Raw genomic sequence first — 15,822 nt, 5'->3', positions numbered from 1 at the left:
ACAGTAGTTTAAGTCTTTACAAACCAGTAAAATGAAAGGCGTCACCGATTGTTACATTTTCTTTAGATATTTAATCGTTTCAGACAAGTACGAGGTCTGTCTTCTGCAATCAGAAACTACAATTAAACTTGTAAAGGTAGACAATATCAGAGTTTGTGCTGGCAGATGTGTAAGCTCTATAAGCAGGCTGTCAACGACCTCTAGTGGTAAACGGCGCTCGGTGCATTTGACATACGAGAGAAGAGAAAAACACTAGATGGCGCCACATGAGTGAGAATGAATCACCACATGGCGTGAGCCCAGCCCACAGTCCAAAGGCTGACATGGTTCATAGCTCTAAGCCACACACACACACACACACAGAGAAATCTCACTGATTACTGACCCAAGCATCATGACTACACATCCATAAAATGTATCTCCAGTTTAAAACACGTGTTCACTACTGCTGGTTGCGCTTTACATATCAAATCAAAGACAGATAGCCTTAACTGCATGTGCCGAGCTGGTTTACACTCTGTCAACAATTCCAAGTGTCAACAGAGTCCAAAAAGTCCAAAGGTCAAAGATTAGACATTTCGTTTCCGTTTGTCCAGGACATATCAGCTGCCTGTGTGTATGAATCCCCTCTTACATGAGCACAATCACACATAAACACCTGAGAGGAAGTCTCTGTGTTTGTTTGAATCTGAAACTGTTATAATGAAAACAAGATAAACAGCATCACGTGTTGCTCACATTACTCACTGAGTTTCAGGTGAAACTTGAGCGAGCTGCAATCAAAACATCTCTCTGCAGTGGAAATGTAGCTTAAGAAGACATTTCAACATATGTATATATGTGTGTGTGTGTGTGTGTGTGCGTGTGTGTGTCAGAAGTCATTGTGATGTGTCACTAGGACACCTGGGCGTGTCTTAGCACTCTCTCTGGTAGCAGCTGCAACTCAAATTTCAGTCTCCTGTTACTTCCTTCATTCCCACTGCATGAACAGAGAACCCTGGGGGATCTTTTGATGAATTTGTTGTTAGAAAAAATAGAAAAAAGCTGCCTTTGCATTGATTTTGTTGGCAGCTGTCAAGAAAAATCAGAAAATTGGCTGCTTTTTAACCAGAACAAGCACCGGCAGTGGTTTATTCAGCATACCTCCCATTACAACATAACCAATAGGCTTTAAAGGCCAGTTGGATAATTCAACCAATCATTTAATCTCCTATCATGATCTCAAGGGGTATTCAGAGCAAAATAACCTCTCTGACTTTTGACAGGCACATGTCTTTCTGTTTCTGTCATGTGGAGGAAGCAGATAAAGAGCTGATTGATATGCCAGTGTTACGTGTGTGACAGCAGAGACGCGTGGCTTTTCTGGCGTCAAACCGGTCCGGGAGGAGGCAAGGGATCTGCTTGTTGGCCTGAACAAGCACAGTATCTGTTTGTTTTGGGGAAGAAAAGTGCAGTGTGTCACGCTTTTCCTTTTGTCAGTCTAATACACAGGCTTTCTATAATGGTGACATCCAAACAGCCTCTTCAGAGTGGAAACATTTTTATGAGGCTGGATATTTAGAGCATTATTTGCTACACAGTGGCTGGACAAAGAAACAACAGCATGCTCTGAGCGGCATCACAATGAAGAGTTCGCTTTTCTTTAGCCATTTAATCTTGACTACTGTGAAGGAGTCAAAGATGACTCTGCGACAGTCTCAGCAGCATAGTCTGTACTGTGTTTTAGTGTGTGTGTGTGTGTGTGTGTGTGTGTGTGTGTGTGTGCGTGAGGCTAGATTCTCTAAATTTATCCTGACCGTCAAAACTCTCATATCTCTGTCTGTGTGACTGACATTTTCAATATCACAGTCTGAGGCTTCAAATGGACAGTCGAGCAGCTATGAGGAGGATTGATGGGGAACCTTTAGATGAAAAACTTTAAAGTCACCTCAGCCAAAGCTACTTTTAGCTTCTCCTATAGTCACAAGAGGTCACCATAGTGGGTAGCTCTGCATATTTTGCAGATTTTCACACTGGATGCACTTTCTGGCACAGCTTCAAACACATTTGTGTCTCCTCCAGGGATCAAACCAGGGATCTTCTGATTGTTAGGTGAAACTGTCAGCCACTATAATCGTTATATTGTACTGTCTTTACAAAACAGTGAGTAATAATCAGCAGACAGTCATGTAAAAGCTATTTGTCCTTTCCTCACTTGGCTCAGTGACACACTTCTTCAAGAAACACAAAGCAGGGCTGCTCGTGTCTAAAGCGACGAATAAACAGGAGAAAGGGGAGCAGAGACAGCAGAGCCACCAGAAACAAAAGAGAAGAACAAGAGGAGAGGGAATTATCAACCACACCTAGACAATTCATGCACCTCTCTACACATTCTGCTCTGAAGGTTACCTTGATATACTGAAAGATTGATGTCTGCAAGCTAAAATCTATTTTTTATCCTCATGTGTCACTGAAATCCCTTTCATCTGTGTCTGCTTGGATGATATTTATCAAATATGTACAGCTTTGATTCACCAGAAAGGAGAAAGATCTGTGGAAATAATTTTCCCCTGAGAAGCAAATCGAGTCTATGAATAGAATTGTTGTTTTAATCTCAGATTAAGTCACCTGTCAGGTTATTTCTAGGGGAGTAAGTACTTTACACAGAGCACAAACAGATGAGTGAGTTTGAACAACAACACAGTTCAAATCTAACCAACAAGGGCCATGTCAGTCATAGTCTGTATGTCTACAGTGCTGTTTGTTTTAATTATGTTGCTTATAAAGCGATTTCAGTGTTTCTGTCAGGTGTATAAAGAGAGGGAATGCAAAAGTAAGCTGCAGCAAACTAGCAAAAGTAGCACAGACAGAGGGCAATAGAGAGGACTATACACATGCATACAGGACTGAGTGGATGAAGTCTGACCGAAGGATCTCCGCAAAATGTAACCTTACCAGGCAGTCAGACTTCACAGGCTTAAATAATTTTCATCATTCAAACACGGAAGAAGATCCATCCATCGTCTTCCAATTGTTCTTATCAGATTCTCCGGGGGCGCTGGAGTTTATCACAGCTTTCATAGGGTGTGATCCAAAACGAGCAATTGAGAGTAAACAGAGTTCACGTCATCTTTCAAGGTTTCTCACGTGACATCATACACACATTTCTTGCAATTTGTCCGTCATATTGGATGTGATAAACCCCCGTTTGCTAGAGAAAAACTTTTTTTGTATATTTTCATGTTTCTCTGAAAATGCTCAGATGATAATGACATTAAGGACCTTTTTTTAAAAATGCAGGTTTAAGGCACTTCTGTGTTGGCTTGATAACCAACTTTTCTAGCTAGTACCAACATTAGCTGATTAACGTTGGCCCTGAGAGGCCAAACGGACTGCAACTTAAGAAAACACTAGCAATAAGAAAAACGCTACAAAAGCACACAAAACACAACGGAAATAGGAGGGGAACAAAACAGAATAGGAAAAACGACAACGGAAATAGGAAAAAACAGATTTCCAAAAGCACAAGTGAAGTGTTTCTGGGGAAACAATAACCAGACGGACCAGTTACAGGAACCAAAATATGCGCTGTTTTCTGTTTCCTGTTTCCGTTGTAGCTTTTCCTATTTCTGTTTTGTTTTTTCCTATTTCCGTTGTGTTTTGTGTGCTTTTGCAGCGTTTTCTTATTGCTGGTGTTTTCTTAAGTTGCAATCCGTTTGGCCTCTCAGGGCCAACATAGGTAAGCCTCTCCTTCAATTATAGTTTTACAGAGATAGATAGATAGATAGATAGATAGATAGAATTTATTTATTATAATTTATTTATTATTGGGTTGTTTTTTTTGTTTTGTTTTTTTCAAAAGACGAGAATGGTGGCTTCTAAAGTGCCAAACTTTGGAACATGCTGTTAACTGGACTACCTGAGCATTGTCTGTCATTATAACCATTATAATTTGTACTACTCTTTTCCAGTAAAGGTAATTTTTAGTTTACCCGGCATTACATCAGCCAAAACACTAATGTTTAGGCTTCAAAATGTGTAGTCTAGAAAAGTAATGGCTTGCACCCATCACACTGTCTATCAAAGCAGTCTTCTCTAGCTACTAGTAGAGAAGATAAAACCGAAAAAGGTATGATGAAATTACCACATTTTTTCCTGCTCATTTTAATGCAGCCCTTTATCCTAAATGTCTCCATGTGGGAGTCTTGATAATGTGTAAATTCCGTCAAACACAAAAAGCTCCACTAAGTCTGCACTTCTGTCGTTTAACATAAAACCGCTTTGTGATATCCACATTTCAGAGCGGGCCCTTTGAAATTAACCTGTAAATTTTACACTACTCATTCCAATGTGCCACTTGAGAGAACAGGCTCCTCCTGTTGACACTGATTATCCACGGGAGCATTACGCAAGTAACACACTAACCATGACAGTTTGTTAATCACACATCAAGCTGTACACACTGCAGGTACCTGGCACTCTTACAAATCCTCCATGGGTGTGTTTGTGTGAGCGTACGACACGGCTGTCCTATTTATGGGCGTCTTGTTTTGCTGTTGGTAATGTGTTACAATAAATGCATTGTGTGAAAACTGGGTGTTGTCCTCTCAATCCTAGAAATGAAGGAATAGGTCTTTTGGATGACGGAGAAATCTGTTTGGGAGGGGAGGAGGGTAGTTCTGCACTGTGGCATTTCGGATTGAGTAAATTCAAAAGGTGCATCATGAATGTAAGACCTGCAGCTCGTTAATACAAGCTCCAACATTGGACGTTGTCTTTTAATGCCTTTTCAGGACACAGGATGGACATCATGCAGTTGGTTTTGATCAACAGCACTGTCCTGCTGGCTCCGAACCAGTCCTCGGGCATCAACCTCACAGCAAAATTTTCCGTACCAGTCTGCGCTTGCTGCAGGAACTCAGGCCTGCTTCCAGTTACAAAGCAGATGCCTCACTGACAATATTTGCAGGCTTACATAGTTCGCTCTCTCTCTCCTCTTACATATAAAAAAGCTTTGACAAGGATAGGATTTCTTTCATCTACCTTTGTATCTGCAAAATCAAAAATGAAGAAGTCTTTGAAGTAGAAAGTTTTATTCAAATTCATCATGACTGAAATGTGAAGGAACCCACGTCCCTTTTAATTCTTTGTGTTAGCTTAATAAAAGAATTGGATTTGCTGTGTGCACAAGCATGCAAACAGAGAACAAAACAATTACAGTGACAAAAAAAGCTTAACGATCCCTAATTAAGACATTAGGAATATTGTGAGGTTTATATATAATTTGCTGCATTTTCATTTCCCTTAGTAGGTTATAAATACTCACTTCTGTGGTGCTGGTACGGCTTCTGCATGCTTTTTGTTTGTCTACCGTGCTTCTATTTATTACATTTTGTGCAACACAGGCAAAGTGTGATCCTCCTTTTTGTTAGGCATTTGTTTAACAAGTGGCACTTTGACACAAAACATCGACAGTAAATTCCAAAACATACAATGTACAAAATTACAAAATAAATATGCAGCTTCTTTGAGGGATAAAGTAGGCGCACAAAACAACAAACTTGGCACTTTCGATTAATAGTAAAATGAGTTTTCTTTGTCCTTTACTTAAAGAGAAACAGTGTTGAAACAATTCATGCAGCAAGTGAGGGGAAAAAAAGGTTATTACATGAAAAGGAGGGAAGGGCACTCTGCGCACACATAAACACACACCCAGCTGCTTTCTGAAGAAGAAATGCTGCTCGGTAAGACACGGGAGCCAACAATTTCCTTTCCAGTTGTTGCTGCTGGGGCAGAGACTTTTATGCTGTAGCCCTTATCCAGCCTTGCTTCAGGCTCCACTGTCCACTAACGACAGAAATTTTGATTTCAGTGCTCATTAAAGAATATCTTTGCAGCCAGTTTTGCCATCTGACACTGGTTGAGAGATGGTATCCTCGGGAATGAAATTAAGTGGGCTTCAAACTGACCTGCGCTCATCACACCTACAAACGAGAGAGAAGGCAAAAAATATTCAGCGTTTCCACTGCAGCGAATAAAACTGCAAATCACATCAAACCCCTGTAGTTGTGTTCACCTTGTGTTGTGCTTTGAATCGAGGTCAAATGGTTTTAATGAAGGCTTTTAATGTGTGAAGCGTTCAAGCTACATTCTTCTCCTTTTGTCTTTGATCACTGACGCTGACTGGAAAGCCGAGCTCAAGCCACAGCTACGCTGGCGTCCTGACATCACAGCCGTGTTAGGTTCAATCACACGTACGACTTTACATGCTCGTCACTCGTGTTTATCATGATGTTGTTTACATTCGAGTTATTTTTGCTTTTCTACTCTTGACGTACAGCAATTAAATGGAAAACCACACCCCATGCCCGGGGGTATAAGAAAAATAATTATAAACCTGGGCGCGTTACATAATGTAAATGTCCGGGGAGACTTCTCACTCAGTTTCTCCATCCTCGTCATAAGTAGACTGTTTAATTAATACTGCGCTCAGGCATGGGAGCTGAAGATGCAGCAAGAGAAGATGGATTAGGAAAATAAAAAGGACTAAGAGTGAGACTGAGCAACATAATGGCCAAATGAGTCTAAACATTAATCACTGATGTAAGAGAAATTAGTTTTAATTTCCTGCATGGCTGGATTATTACCATAAATGAATTATTCTGTCAGAGTGTAATTTGTTCGAGATAAGACAATGCAGCTGTGAATGAGTTTACAGCATATGTTTTCAATCGGAAATCTGTGAGCTTACATTCCTCCACAAATTATTAATAACCAAGCTGATCTAATTGGTACGCTGTTAGAGCATACAGGTGGGTAGAAACTGTGTGTCCACTACTGTGCAAAAGTCCTGAGCCAAACCTCATTTCTTTGAACTTTGCTAGGGAAATGGGTGCAGCGGTTTATTGAAACATTCACGAATCAATGAAAATGAAGTATATAGGGCAAAAACAGAGTTTGCACAATTAATGAGCTTGAAGGTCAATATTTGGTGTTACCACCATGATTCTCAGACAAGCCTAAACTATCTTAGCCAAACTTTCCGGTAATTTTCTTAAGTTGTCTTCAAGAATAGTTTTCCAGGTCTTTGAAAAAAAAAAATTCAAACCTTTTTGTTGGATTTTGGATCAAAATCTGATGGCACTTTTCTGCCTTCAGAACTTGCCAACACCAGGGTTGAAATGCAACCCCAAGCCATGACATAGCCTCCACTCCACGGTGTTTACAGATGGCTGTAGACACTGCCTCTGTTCTGACCTCCTCTATACAAGATCTGAACCAAAGATTTTAAATCTGTTGGTACTGATTTCCAGTCCAGATCTTGCGTAATTTGGTATACCTCAGCCTCACTGTGCCCCTTCCTGGCACACACTGCATGCCAAGGCAAGATACACCAAGCTTTTGGCTAATAGCTCTTTGGGAATTACCTTGCTGGTGTAAAACTACTATTTACACCTGTCAGCTGTGTGTTTTGGCATTTTTCATAGATTCAAGTAAAGAAATGGAGACAAATGTGTTTTTACTAAGTTATCTGTTATGTGTAGACAACAGTGACCTATAACTGATAAAAAGACACCAAATTCAAGGGACGAACCAAACATAAAAGCATTCCTTTGAAAATGTATAAGGACTGGACTGAAAGAGTGAAAAAAGCAGCCAATGCCCAAAGAAAATCTTTGAAGACCTTCAGAACTATTCCTCAAAAACCACTTATAAACAATTACAACAAAGTCTGGCTCCTTGAAAACAAAATATAAAGAATGAGGGGTGTTTATCTGTCTGATCCATAGCCTTAAGTACCTGTTTGGCTAACAGCCTGTGTAGAAGATGTATCAGTGCAATATAAAGACGATTAACCTTGGAACGCTCTTGGCGAACTCTGTTTCCCGCAGTCTGTCATTCTGTGTGATGGTCTCATGCAGGGAGTCACTCAGCGGTGGATTCAGGCTCAGTCAGTGTTTTTCTCCTGACCCACTGTGTCAGAGAAGGTCCAGCAGACACAGCTGAGGTCTGCACAGTTGCAACTCATCACACTGACAAGGGGGGGAAGAAAAATAACTTCCTCTGGCTGGCTGGTTGCAGAGTTAATAACAATGACTTTAAAATTACTAGCATTTAAAGTGCACTAAAATAATTATAATACTGTCACATATTATCTTGGGATGTCCATCAGTACTTGGTGAAATAATCACTATTTAATACATTTTCATCTAAGGGTTTAATAAGTTTAATCCCTCATGAATTTTGCATGTAATGTGGACTCTAATGGCTACTTGTAGGAATTAGTAGATATTAATTAAACTGGAGTATTAAAGGCTAACACACTGCTTCATGTTTTAACCATTTATGATGCATTAACAGCATCACCTGGATTATCAACAAATTAACACAAATTATTTTTTCTGCAATTTAAACAATACATATAAATGATTAATATGATAATTATCTACTAAAAGTGGTGCATTACTTGTTTAGTAATTATATAAATCAGTAAATAAAGAAATACTTAGTTAAGCAGGGTTAATATTAAATAATGATTAGTTCACCAATTGATGGCTGGTGTAAATGTTATGTGCCATCCGGTCCTATATTACTGTAAAATAATTCGTGTTGGTTATTGCAATTAGTTAAAAGCAAAAACATTGCGCACCACATTCCCTCCCCTCTCTCCCTTCATGTTTTTAAAAATGCATAGGCCATCTGTGCACAAACGAACTCTGGCTAGCTGCTTTCCGGTCTGAATCGACTCTTCACATGTATTCATATTCCAGTGTGGCTCAATTTGACTTGTTGGAGCCTGTGCATCCCGCTTTGTGCTCTGTGGATCAGAGGGCTCAGACATGACACTCAGATCAGACTGGGGACTGACTGCACTTGTTCTTATGGGCAGTTTTGAGGTGAGGTAGATTGCTCTTTTTTGTTGTTTCATGCTCGGCCCCTTCACTGGAATTTATCTTCTCATTTGTCGCGCATTGGGAAATTGGGGAATTCAGTTTGACAAGCAGTTCAAAAATAGGAATGTCTCATTTCTGACCCTTTCACTGCTTTAGACCACAACAATAATGAGTCACGTGACAGGCACCAGCTAAGAACACTTAGCAGTACGCCCACTATAGGGGAAGCTACATCTGTCTACACCGAGCTCTCATCCGGCCTGGGCAGCAGCTGAGTGTGTTTCCTCTTCTCTAAGATCTTGTTGAGCTCCTCAGCAAAGGAATAACCAGGTGGTGACATATTTTCAGAGTCGCTCTGTCTCAGGAGCACATAGCTGTTCCCATGTATCCTCCTCAGGACACTAGGCAGCGTTGCCGACAGCCCGTTGGAAAAGTCACACCCAGGCGAGGTAAGTTGAGGTGTGGGAGGGAGAGGCGGTGCTGGGGGAGGAGGTTCATTACTGGGTGAAGTGTGACCCTCGCCAGGGACAATCTGTAGTAAGCCTCCGTCCTGGATGTTGCCGTTATGCATATTTGAACCTCCGTTACAAATGCCGTTGCCATTACAGTGACTCGAGATGGTCTTCAGCTCCATGGTGGTGGAGTTTCTGTGCTGTTTCCTGTTCCTGTGGTGCTTCTTACCACTCTGGTGGGCCGCAGCCGCAGCCCGTATTGAGTACTTTCCTCTTTGGCCTACTCGCAAACAGAAGCCCACATAGATAAGAACCACTGTGAGAACCACGCACAGGCCTCCGAGGATAGTGATGAGAGAGAGGTAGATGGCCTTCATGTTCCTGGGGGAGAGCAGATCTGAGTGTGGGAGAAGAGGGCTCAGCAGTGGTGGCTTGCCCCTCTCTGTCTGGGGATGCTCACTGGGGCCTCTGACGGTGGTAAAGCCATGAGTTGGATCAACAGGCGGTGGAGGGTGCAGGTCCAACCGGATGGTGACATTGTAGGTAACTATTGCAACCTTTACACCGTTTTCAACGCCGTAGCAGGTGTACAAGCCGCTTTGGTCCTGCCGGGCATTGATGATCAGCAGGCCATCTGTGCCGGTTCTAAAACCAGAGTTGAGGTCGTACCCCTGCACCTGTCTGCCGTCCAGCATCCAGAGGGGCGTCGCCAGATTGGAGCTGAGCTCACACTGCAGCAGCACGTCATCACCGACCCGCACTGAGCGGTTCCGGTGAACAACATCTGAAAAACACAAGCAAGCCCACATGTGCTGAAACACAGATTTCACAAGAAAACCCACAAATCAGCCACAGACACGTTTTATATATATGTTCATTGTTTTACATCTACTGCATTTATCAAAGGCCATCCAAAGTTATTGAGGCATGAACTCCAATTACAAATCTTTTAATTCCTGCCCTCACATTACCTTGCACAGAGCAAGGGAGTGAGGGGGATAGAAGAAGCTACACTTTATCAGATTGAAATTGAGGAGTGAGAGAAGGACTTCGCCTGCCTTGAATATCAAACAGATTTCTCTCCAGAGATGGCAAAAATGTGATTAAAGAAGGGAGGAGAGGATTTTGCCAACACAGTGCGCATAATCAACTTTCAAAGAGGCCTTCATGCCATCTGATGACAACTATGCATCTTTCGAGTCCTTCCATGCGTTCTCTATTTTTAATCTCCCTTTCAAGCGTTAAGTTTTTTTTCTTTTTCTTTTTTTTTTGGAACAGCAGCACTGAGGAGCAGATGAGATTTCTGCGTACCGCCTTGTGTGTTCTCACATCCCTTGGTGCCATGCTGGATATCCTGGATTAATGTGGATCTGTGAAGAGAGATAAATCATCACAATAGGTACATCAGTACAAGGAATAAACAGGCACCTTAACATAAGAATGTCAGCTATTTATTGCTTCGATATCTGCTTTCTAGAGAGGAAGCGTATCTTTCCTGAATAATCAGGACACCTAAAGTACACAGGCTATGTTTACAATCACAACCATCTGCTGTCTGCCAGCACTGAATTACACAACAGTGTGAGAGTGTGACAGGACACGCTGATACTTTAACTTCACTCAAATCAAACGTACAAAAGGGCACTTTAATCACCTGATCTAACCACACACACACACACACACACACACACACACACACACACAACCTTTCAAACTGACCTGTCTGCTTGCATCATGACGTCCACGCACTCTGCTCCGTTCCAGGCACAGTGCGGGTCCCTGGCAAAGATGCAATCATAGCAGGAAGTGTATCTACCACAGCTAGAGAGTGGCAGCTGAACCACGCCTGATGGAGAGCCCACGTACACACTCCACTGAGGGAGAAACAAGAGTCATATATTGTATAGGACACGTAGGACACAGATGACTTTGTTTAAAGCAGAAATTGGATCTAATAAATGTGGCTGTCTGTGCATCGGTCACTACCTGTTTGTCAGATATCAGTAGATTGTTAACAGGCTGTGGCTCTTCAAACAGCTGAAGCTCCTCAATAATGTGCAGCTGACCTTTGATGTCTACGGCTTTGTGTAACCAGCCTTCATCTGGGTGACACAAAGGGGAATCATTAGAAATAAAGCACTATACATAACACAAAACGCACTGTAATACAAGCTGAATGAAATGTGCATGCCTATCAGACACAAGTGCTAGAATACAGGTAAATAAAATCATTTTGGACAAAAATATTGGGTCACACAGGCTCTTAATCTTTGAATTCAAGTGTTTTGAGTCCCATTGCTGCAGGTATTGAAAATTAAGCAGCTAGCCACGCAGTCTGCCTTTACAATGAGTGTGTGAAATGTATTTACCCCTAGATATTTCATGATCAGCTATAAGCAGTTATTACCAAAGCAACTCAGCCAAGAAATGGAAGACCATGTAAAGCTACAGAGCTGGTTCGCTGAGTGTGGCCATGCACAGCTGGTGACAGTTGTCAGTGCTCTGCTGAATCAAGAGCATCAGCATTCAAAACATCCTCTGGCATTAACATCAGCATAAAAATTATGTGCTGTAATACAGTTTTTAATGTCAAAAAGGCTAAAAAAATATATATATGAACAGATAAAATTTATTTACTGTAGTGTGCTAGAATTGTGCTAGGGAGAGGCAGGAGAAGGAGGACTTTTGACCACGTCAGAATGTTTCGCAAACTGAAACAATGTAGTTACATGCAAGTAGAATTGCAACATCCAGTTGGCAGTGGACCAGGATGACACAAGACTGTGTTCAAGAATCAGTGTTCAACCTTAAAGCCGCTGAGTACAGATTTTTTTTTTTTTCATTCCACTCAAATGTTGCTTATATTTCCCATATGAGCTGCTTGCTCAGTGCTTGAAAAACCACTGACAGGATGACTTGTTATTTTTGCTTGTTTCTTGTGAAACAAATGAAAAGCTGGTTGAACAAGAATTACAGGAAGTCTAAAATGATATGTAGGTGGACTGGTTCCAGTGACAGCAAGGGTCTTGAACCTCCCTGTAAGCCACAAGGACCTCATCACCTCTAGAACAAGGCAAGCTTTGTGTTTTCAGTTTTTACACCAAGCTAAGCTTAAGTTATCACACATTTATTTTGACAACAATTCAGAAAAAATAATTATTAACTGGCTGCAAAGTTAATACCTGATCTGAATTCATACACACCTGTGCCCATGTACAATACATGGTAAGTTTTTCCATCTAATCCCTGGGCCGTGTGCACACCCATGTGTGTGTAGTCTGTGGTCCTCCTAAACAAAAGGGGGCGTCGGTCCTTAGGCTCGACCTGCTTGGACATCAGAGGATGCCTCCTGACAAAATTCAGAACATCATCAGGCAGGGAAGTGGAGAAGTTCATGTTCCTGGCCCTCAGAGCATCAGTTATACACTGCAGGAAAATAAGGCAAAGAGCACAACAAGAGAAGAGATGATGAGCAAGTAGGAAGGCATGATGTGGGCTGAACAGCGGTATTTTTGACTGATTTGTAATAGAGGCCAACACTGGAAGGCAGAGAGGGTGTCAGAGAGCTTAGAGATGGTTTAGTGGGAAAATCGGGATCAAGACGAAAATGTGAGAATGTGAAACACTGTGTCTGGGGAAAATGTGACTTTTTTATTTTGACTACAATGAGCCTGCATGGGTTCAGCAGCTGGTTTGTGCTGACATGCGGGTGAATCAGCTTCCTCTGTACCTGACTAAGGGAACGACTTTCCTCCTCTCTTTGTTCCTTTCAAATCATTTCAGCCAACTCCTCTAAGAGGCTTTCACGCTCCCAAGTTAAAACGCTTGACCGTTTCTCCTTTCCATTTAATAGCAAAGTTAAAATTAAGTCCCACAAAGTGTTGAAGTGACACTGCAGTGGATGATGTCTGCTCCTGCTAACGATGACACGGCCCTGGCTGCTGCACTAAGCCATTGTCACCCAAGCTGCGAGCTTCAGTTAATCGCCATGGAAATGGTTTTCAGTGACATAAGCTGGTTGTGTTTTGAGCTTCATCCTTGAGGCCACCACTCATTTTCTCAATTATTTTCCCTTCATCTATTCCTGTCCTCTCTTTATGAATCTTCGCTTTGCATCGGTTTCATCTGCTCTCTGTTAGGGAGACGTTATTTGTGTGCTGCATAGTATGTTTAAGGGATTCATTGGCCAGTGTGTGCATTTACCGTTCCAGGTCGCGGGTCGGGGATCTTTCCAGTGTATTCCTTCCACTTAGAACCAGAGTCCTGGTTCTCCATGTACGGTCCTTGAAAGGCTTCTTGGACTTCAGACAGAGTGAACCGACACACTGCAGACGCCTTCACGTTTTTCCTAAAGACATCAACTCACACAATGAGAAAGACCAGAGCGCGAGCCACGAACAATAACAGCAGTAAACCCAGGGTTTCCATAGTGACAGCAGTAGAAGTACAATAGATCAGTGAGTCACCTCGATGAAATGATAGAAAAAGATAAATGGGATGAAAGCGTGGGGCAGGGAGGGAGGGGGAGACGAACGCTGAGAGAGATGGTATGAAGCTGATTAAAAGTTATATCTGTCTGGGACGAATAAAAGAGAAGGAGGAGAGAAGTAAGTGGTTTTAGAGAAGTGTAGTCGGACCTGAGGTAAGAGAAAGGAGAGCCAGTGAGGAGCAGTATCCCAACCATGTGCAGTATTACAAATAGATTTAGTGTCACTTGTTAAATTTTGAGTACAACTCTTTCCTCAAACTGCTGTTAAACTTCTGCAATCAGCTTCTTTTCACATCGCCTGGATAAAGAAATTCCTTCTGTCTTTCATCCTGTCCCTTCACGTCGTCTTTGATTGTCTCAGCGCATCGATTGCTGCCTTTCATCTCCATCTCACTCATTTGCATTTGCATCCTCAAAGACCCTGTCGATCAGCGATCTTGGCAACATCCAAATTCACACTCACCACTCAGGGCCAAAGATGCCGTAGAAAAGCATGTCCTGCGGCGTTTGGCCAGGCAAAGCGAAAACGCTGCGCAGCATGTTGAAGTGGAAATCATACTCGGGAAGAGAACAAGTCAACCGAGTCTTGAGGAAGGACGTCCACCGTTTCTGGAGAGTTAAATGGCCTCCGCGGTCTTCCTGTAGGATGACAGGTGAGGAGGAAGGAGAAAAACAAGAGGGTGGAGGAGGGAGAACGGGGTGGGGGGGGGTGTTGATGTGAGATAAAAGAAAAATAGACTGAACACCACTCAAGGTGGCACACGAAAGGATATGAAGCTCCTGATGAGCACAACAGATGGCAAGGGAAAGCAATAACGATATATTCAATAAGGTTGTAGCTTCCCATAGGTAAGACTGTAATTTACAGATTTGTGTGTATGCGTGTGTGTTTATCCTCAGCAGGTTGAAAGCACTCACAGTGGAGTGAGCTTCTAATTGGATGTGACAGCCACACATACACAGAGACATCTCAACACCCATTCACTATATAAAAAAAGCTTCACTCGAGGCTGCGGGTCTTTTGGAAAATCCAAATAATGGCACCATTTGGCTTTTTGATTTTAACCTTAAAATGTATTCAGCCTGAGGCAAATTGCTAGTGTCACGCATGTAGCCACAAGGCACTGCTATTAGGATGAATACTTTGCCCTGCTTTCAAGGAGAGAACTTGCGAGCTGACTCAATTTTAAGGCGCCAAAGGAGAAAACAAGGTTAGAACAGTACAGCTGGCTCATGTCATTCTTGATACTTTACCAGGCAGCAGGAAATCTAAAACTTTATTGATACAGGCAGCAGACGATGCTAAATAGTCTATGTCTTACCTGTAGCCATCCACCCGTCTCACTCCGAGTTACACTGCCTCTATAACCAATTCATCAGCTACACAGTCTGCTCTTCTAATTACACTGAGGCCTTGTTCCAAATTTATTCTTTATCCAGCCCCTCATCTATTACAGCCCTCTCTTCTATCATAAGCTAACCTTCACTCAAGTTAGCCTGACGCAATCTTTCACTCCCACATGAAAAATATCTCACGCATCTCTTTCAATCTGCACTCACCTTACAAACCCGAGCAACTCGTGCCACCCGGCTGTGGCTGTAGGTTGGTGTCTGTTGCTGGCTTATTTCAGTGAAGAAGAAATAGATCTTGTCGTCATCGCCAATACTGCTGCCCACACTCTCCCTCACGAGAACTGAACCCACAAAGTCTGCCTCTGCAACGGGGGGAAAAGGAGATGCACTTATTGTAAATGTGACAAAAGTCTTTTGAACATTACACAACATTGAACACAACTCTGTTCTCAACTCCACCACGACGCCATGTTGTAGGCTCTGCTACTCTAGTCTCTTGGTGATTACTTCTTCTGGAGGCCACCCTAAGCAACCTGTTGCTATGGATCCCTTGGCTTCGGCTCCCCACTTCCCCTGTGTGTCCAACCAGGTAATAACTACCCATTGATTCCCATTGATTATTGAAAGGAATAAGCACCATAAGACACTGCCTTAC

At 42.3% G+C, this 15,822-nt stretch overlaps 1 protein-coding gene across 4 annotated transcripts in view; it reads right to left on the bottom strand.

The window, feature by feature from the left end:
• Nucleotides 1-5,074: 5,074 nt before the first annotated feature.
• The window catches only part of LOC102791648 (semaphorin-4G-like), a 28,011-nt gene continuing 17,263 nt past the window's right edge, over nt 5,075-15,822 (bottom strand). Inside the window, exons 8-16 of one of the 4 annotated variants that reach the window (XR_436684.3) lie at nt 15,375-15,529; nt 14,278-14,453; nt 13,529-13,673; nt 12,529-12,751; nt 11,312-11,427; nt 11,045-11,199; nt 10,637-10,695; nt 6,056-10,109; nt 5,075-5,963 (exon numbers count right to left, since the gene is read on the bottom strand). Coding sequence is in view for 1 of the 4 variants with exons in the window: in XM_006783852.3 (XP_006783915.2) it covers nt 9,112-10,109; nt 10,637-10,695; nt 11,045-11,199; nt 11,312-11,427; nt 12,529-12,751; nt 13,529-13,673; nt 14,278-14,453; nt 15,375-15,529 (2,027 nt within the window). In the remaining 3 variants the exon portion in view is untranslated. Of the gene's footprint in view, nt 10,110-10,636; nt 10,696-11,044; nt 11,200-11,311; nt 11,428-12,528; nt 12,752-13,528; nt 13,674-14,277; nt 14,454-15,374; nt 15,530-15,822 lie in introns of all 4 variants that reach the window. The other 3 variants (XR_004843414.2, XR_436685.3, XM_006783852.3) reach the window with 3 other exon arrangements.

This window comes from Neolamprologus brichardi, chromosome 13 (assembly GCF_056152115.1).
Source record: "Neolamprologus brichardi isolate AB-2024 chromosome 13, ASM5615211v1, whole genome shotgun sequence".
Classification (NCBI taxonomy): Eukaryota; Metazoa; Chordata; class Actinopteri; order Cichliformes; family Cichlidae; genus Neolamprologus; species Neolamprologus brichardi.
This window is presented reverse-complemented; position numbering and strand designations above follow the sequence as displayed.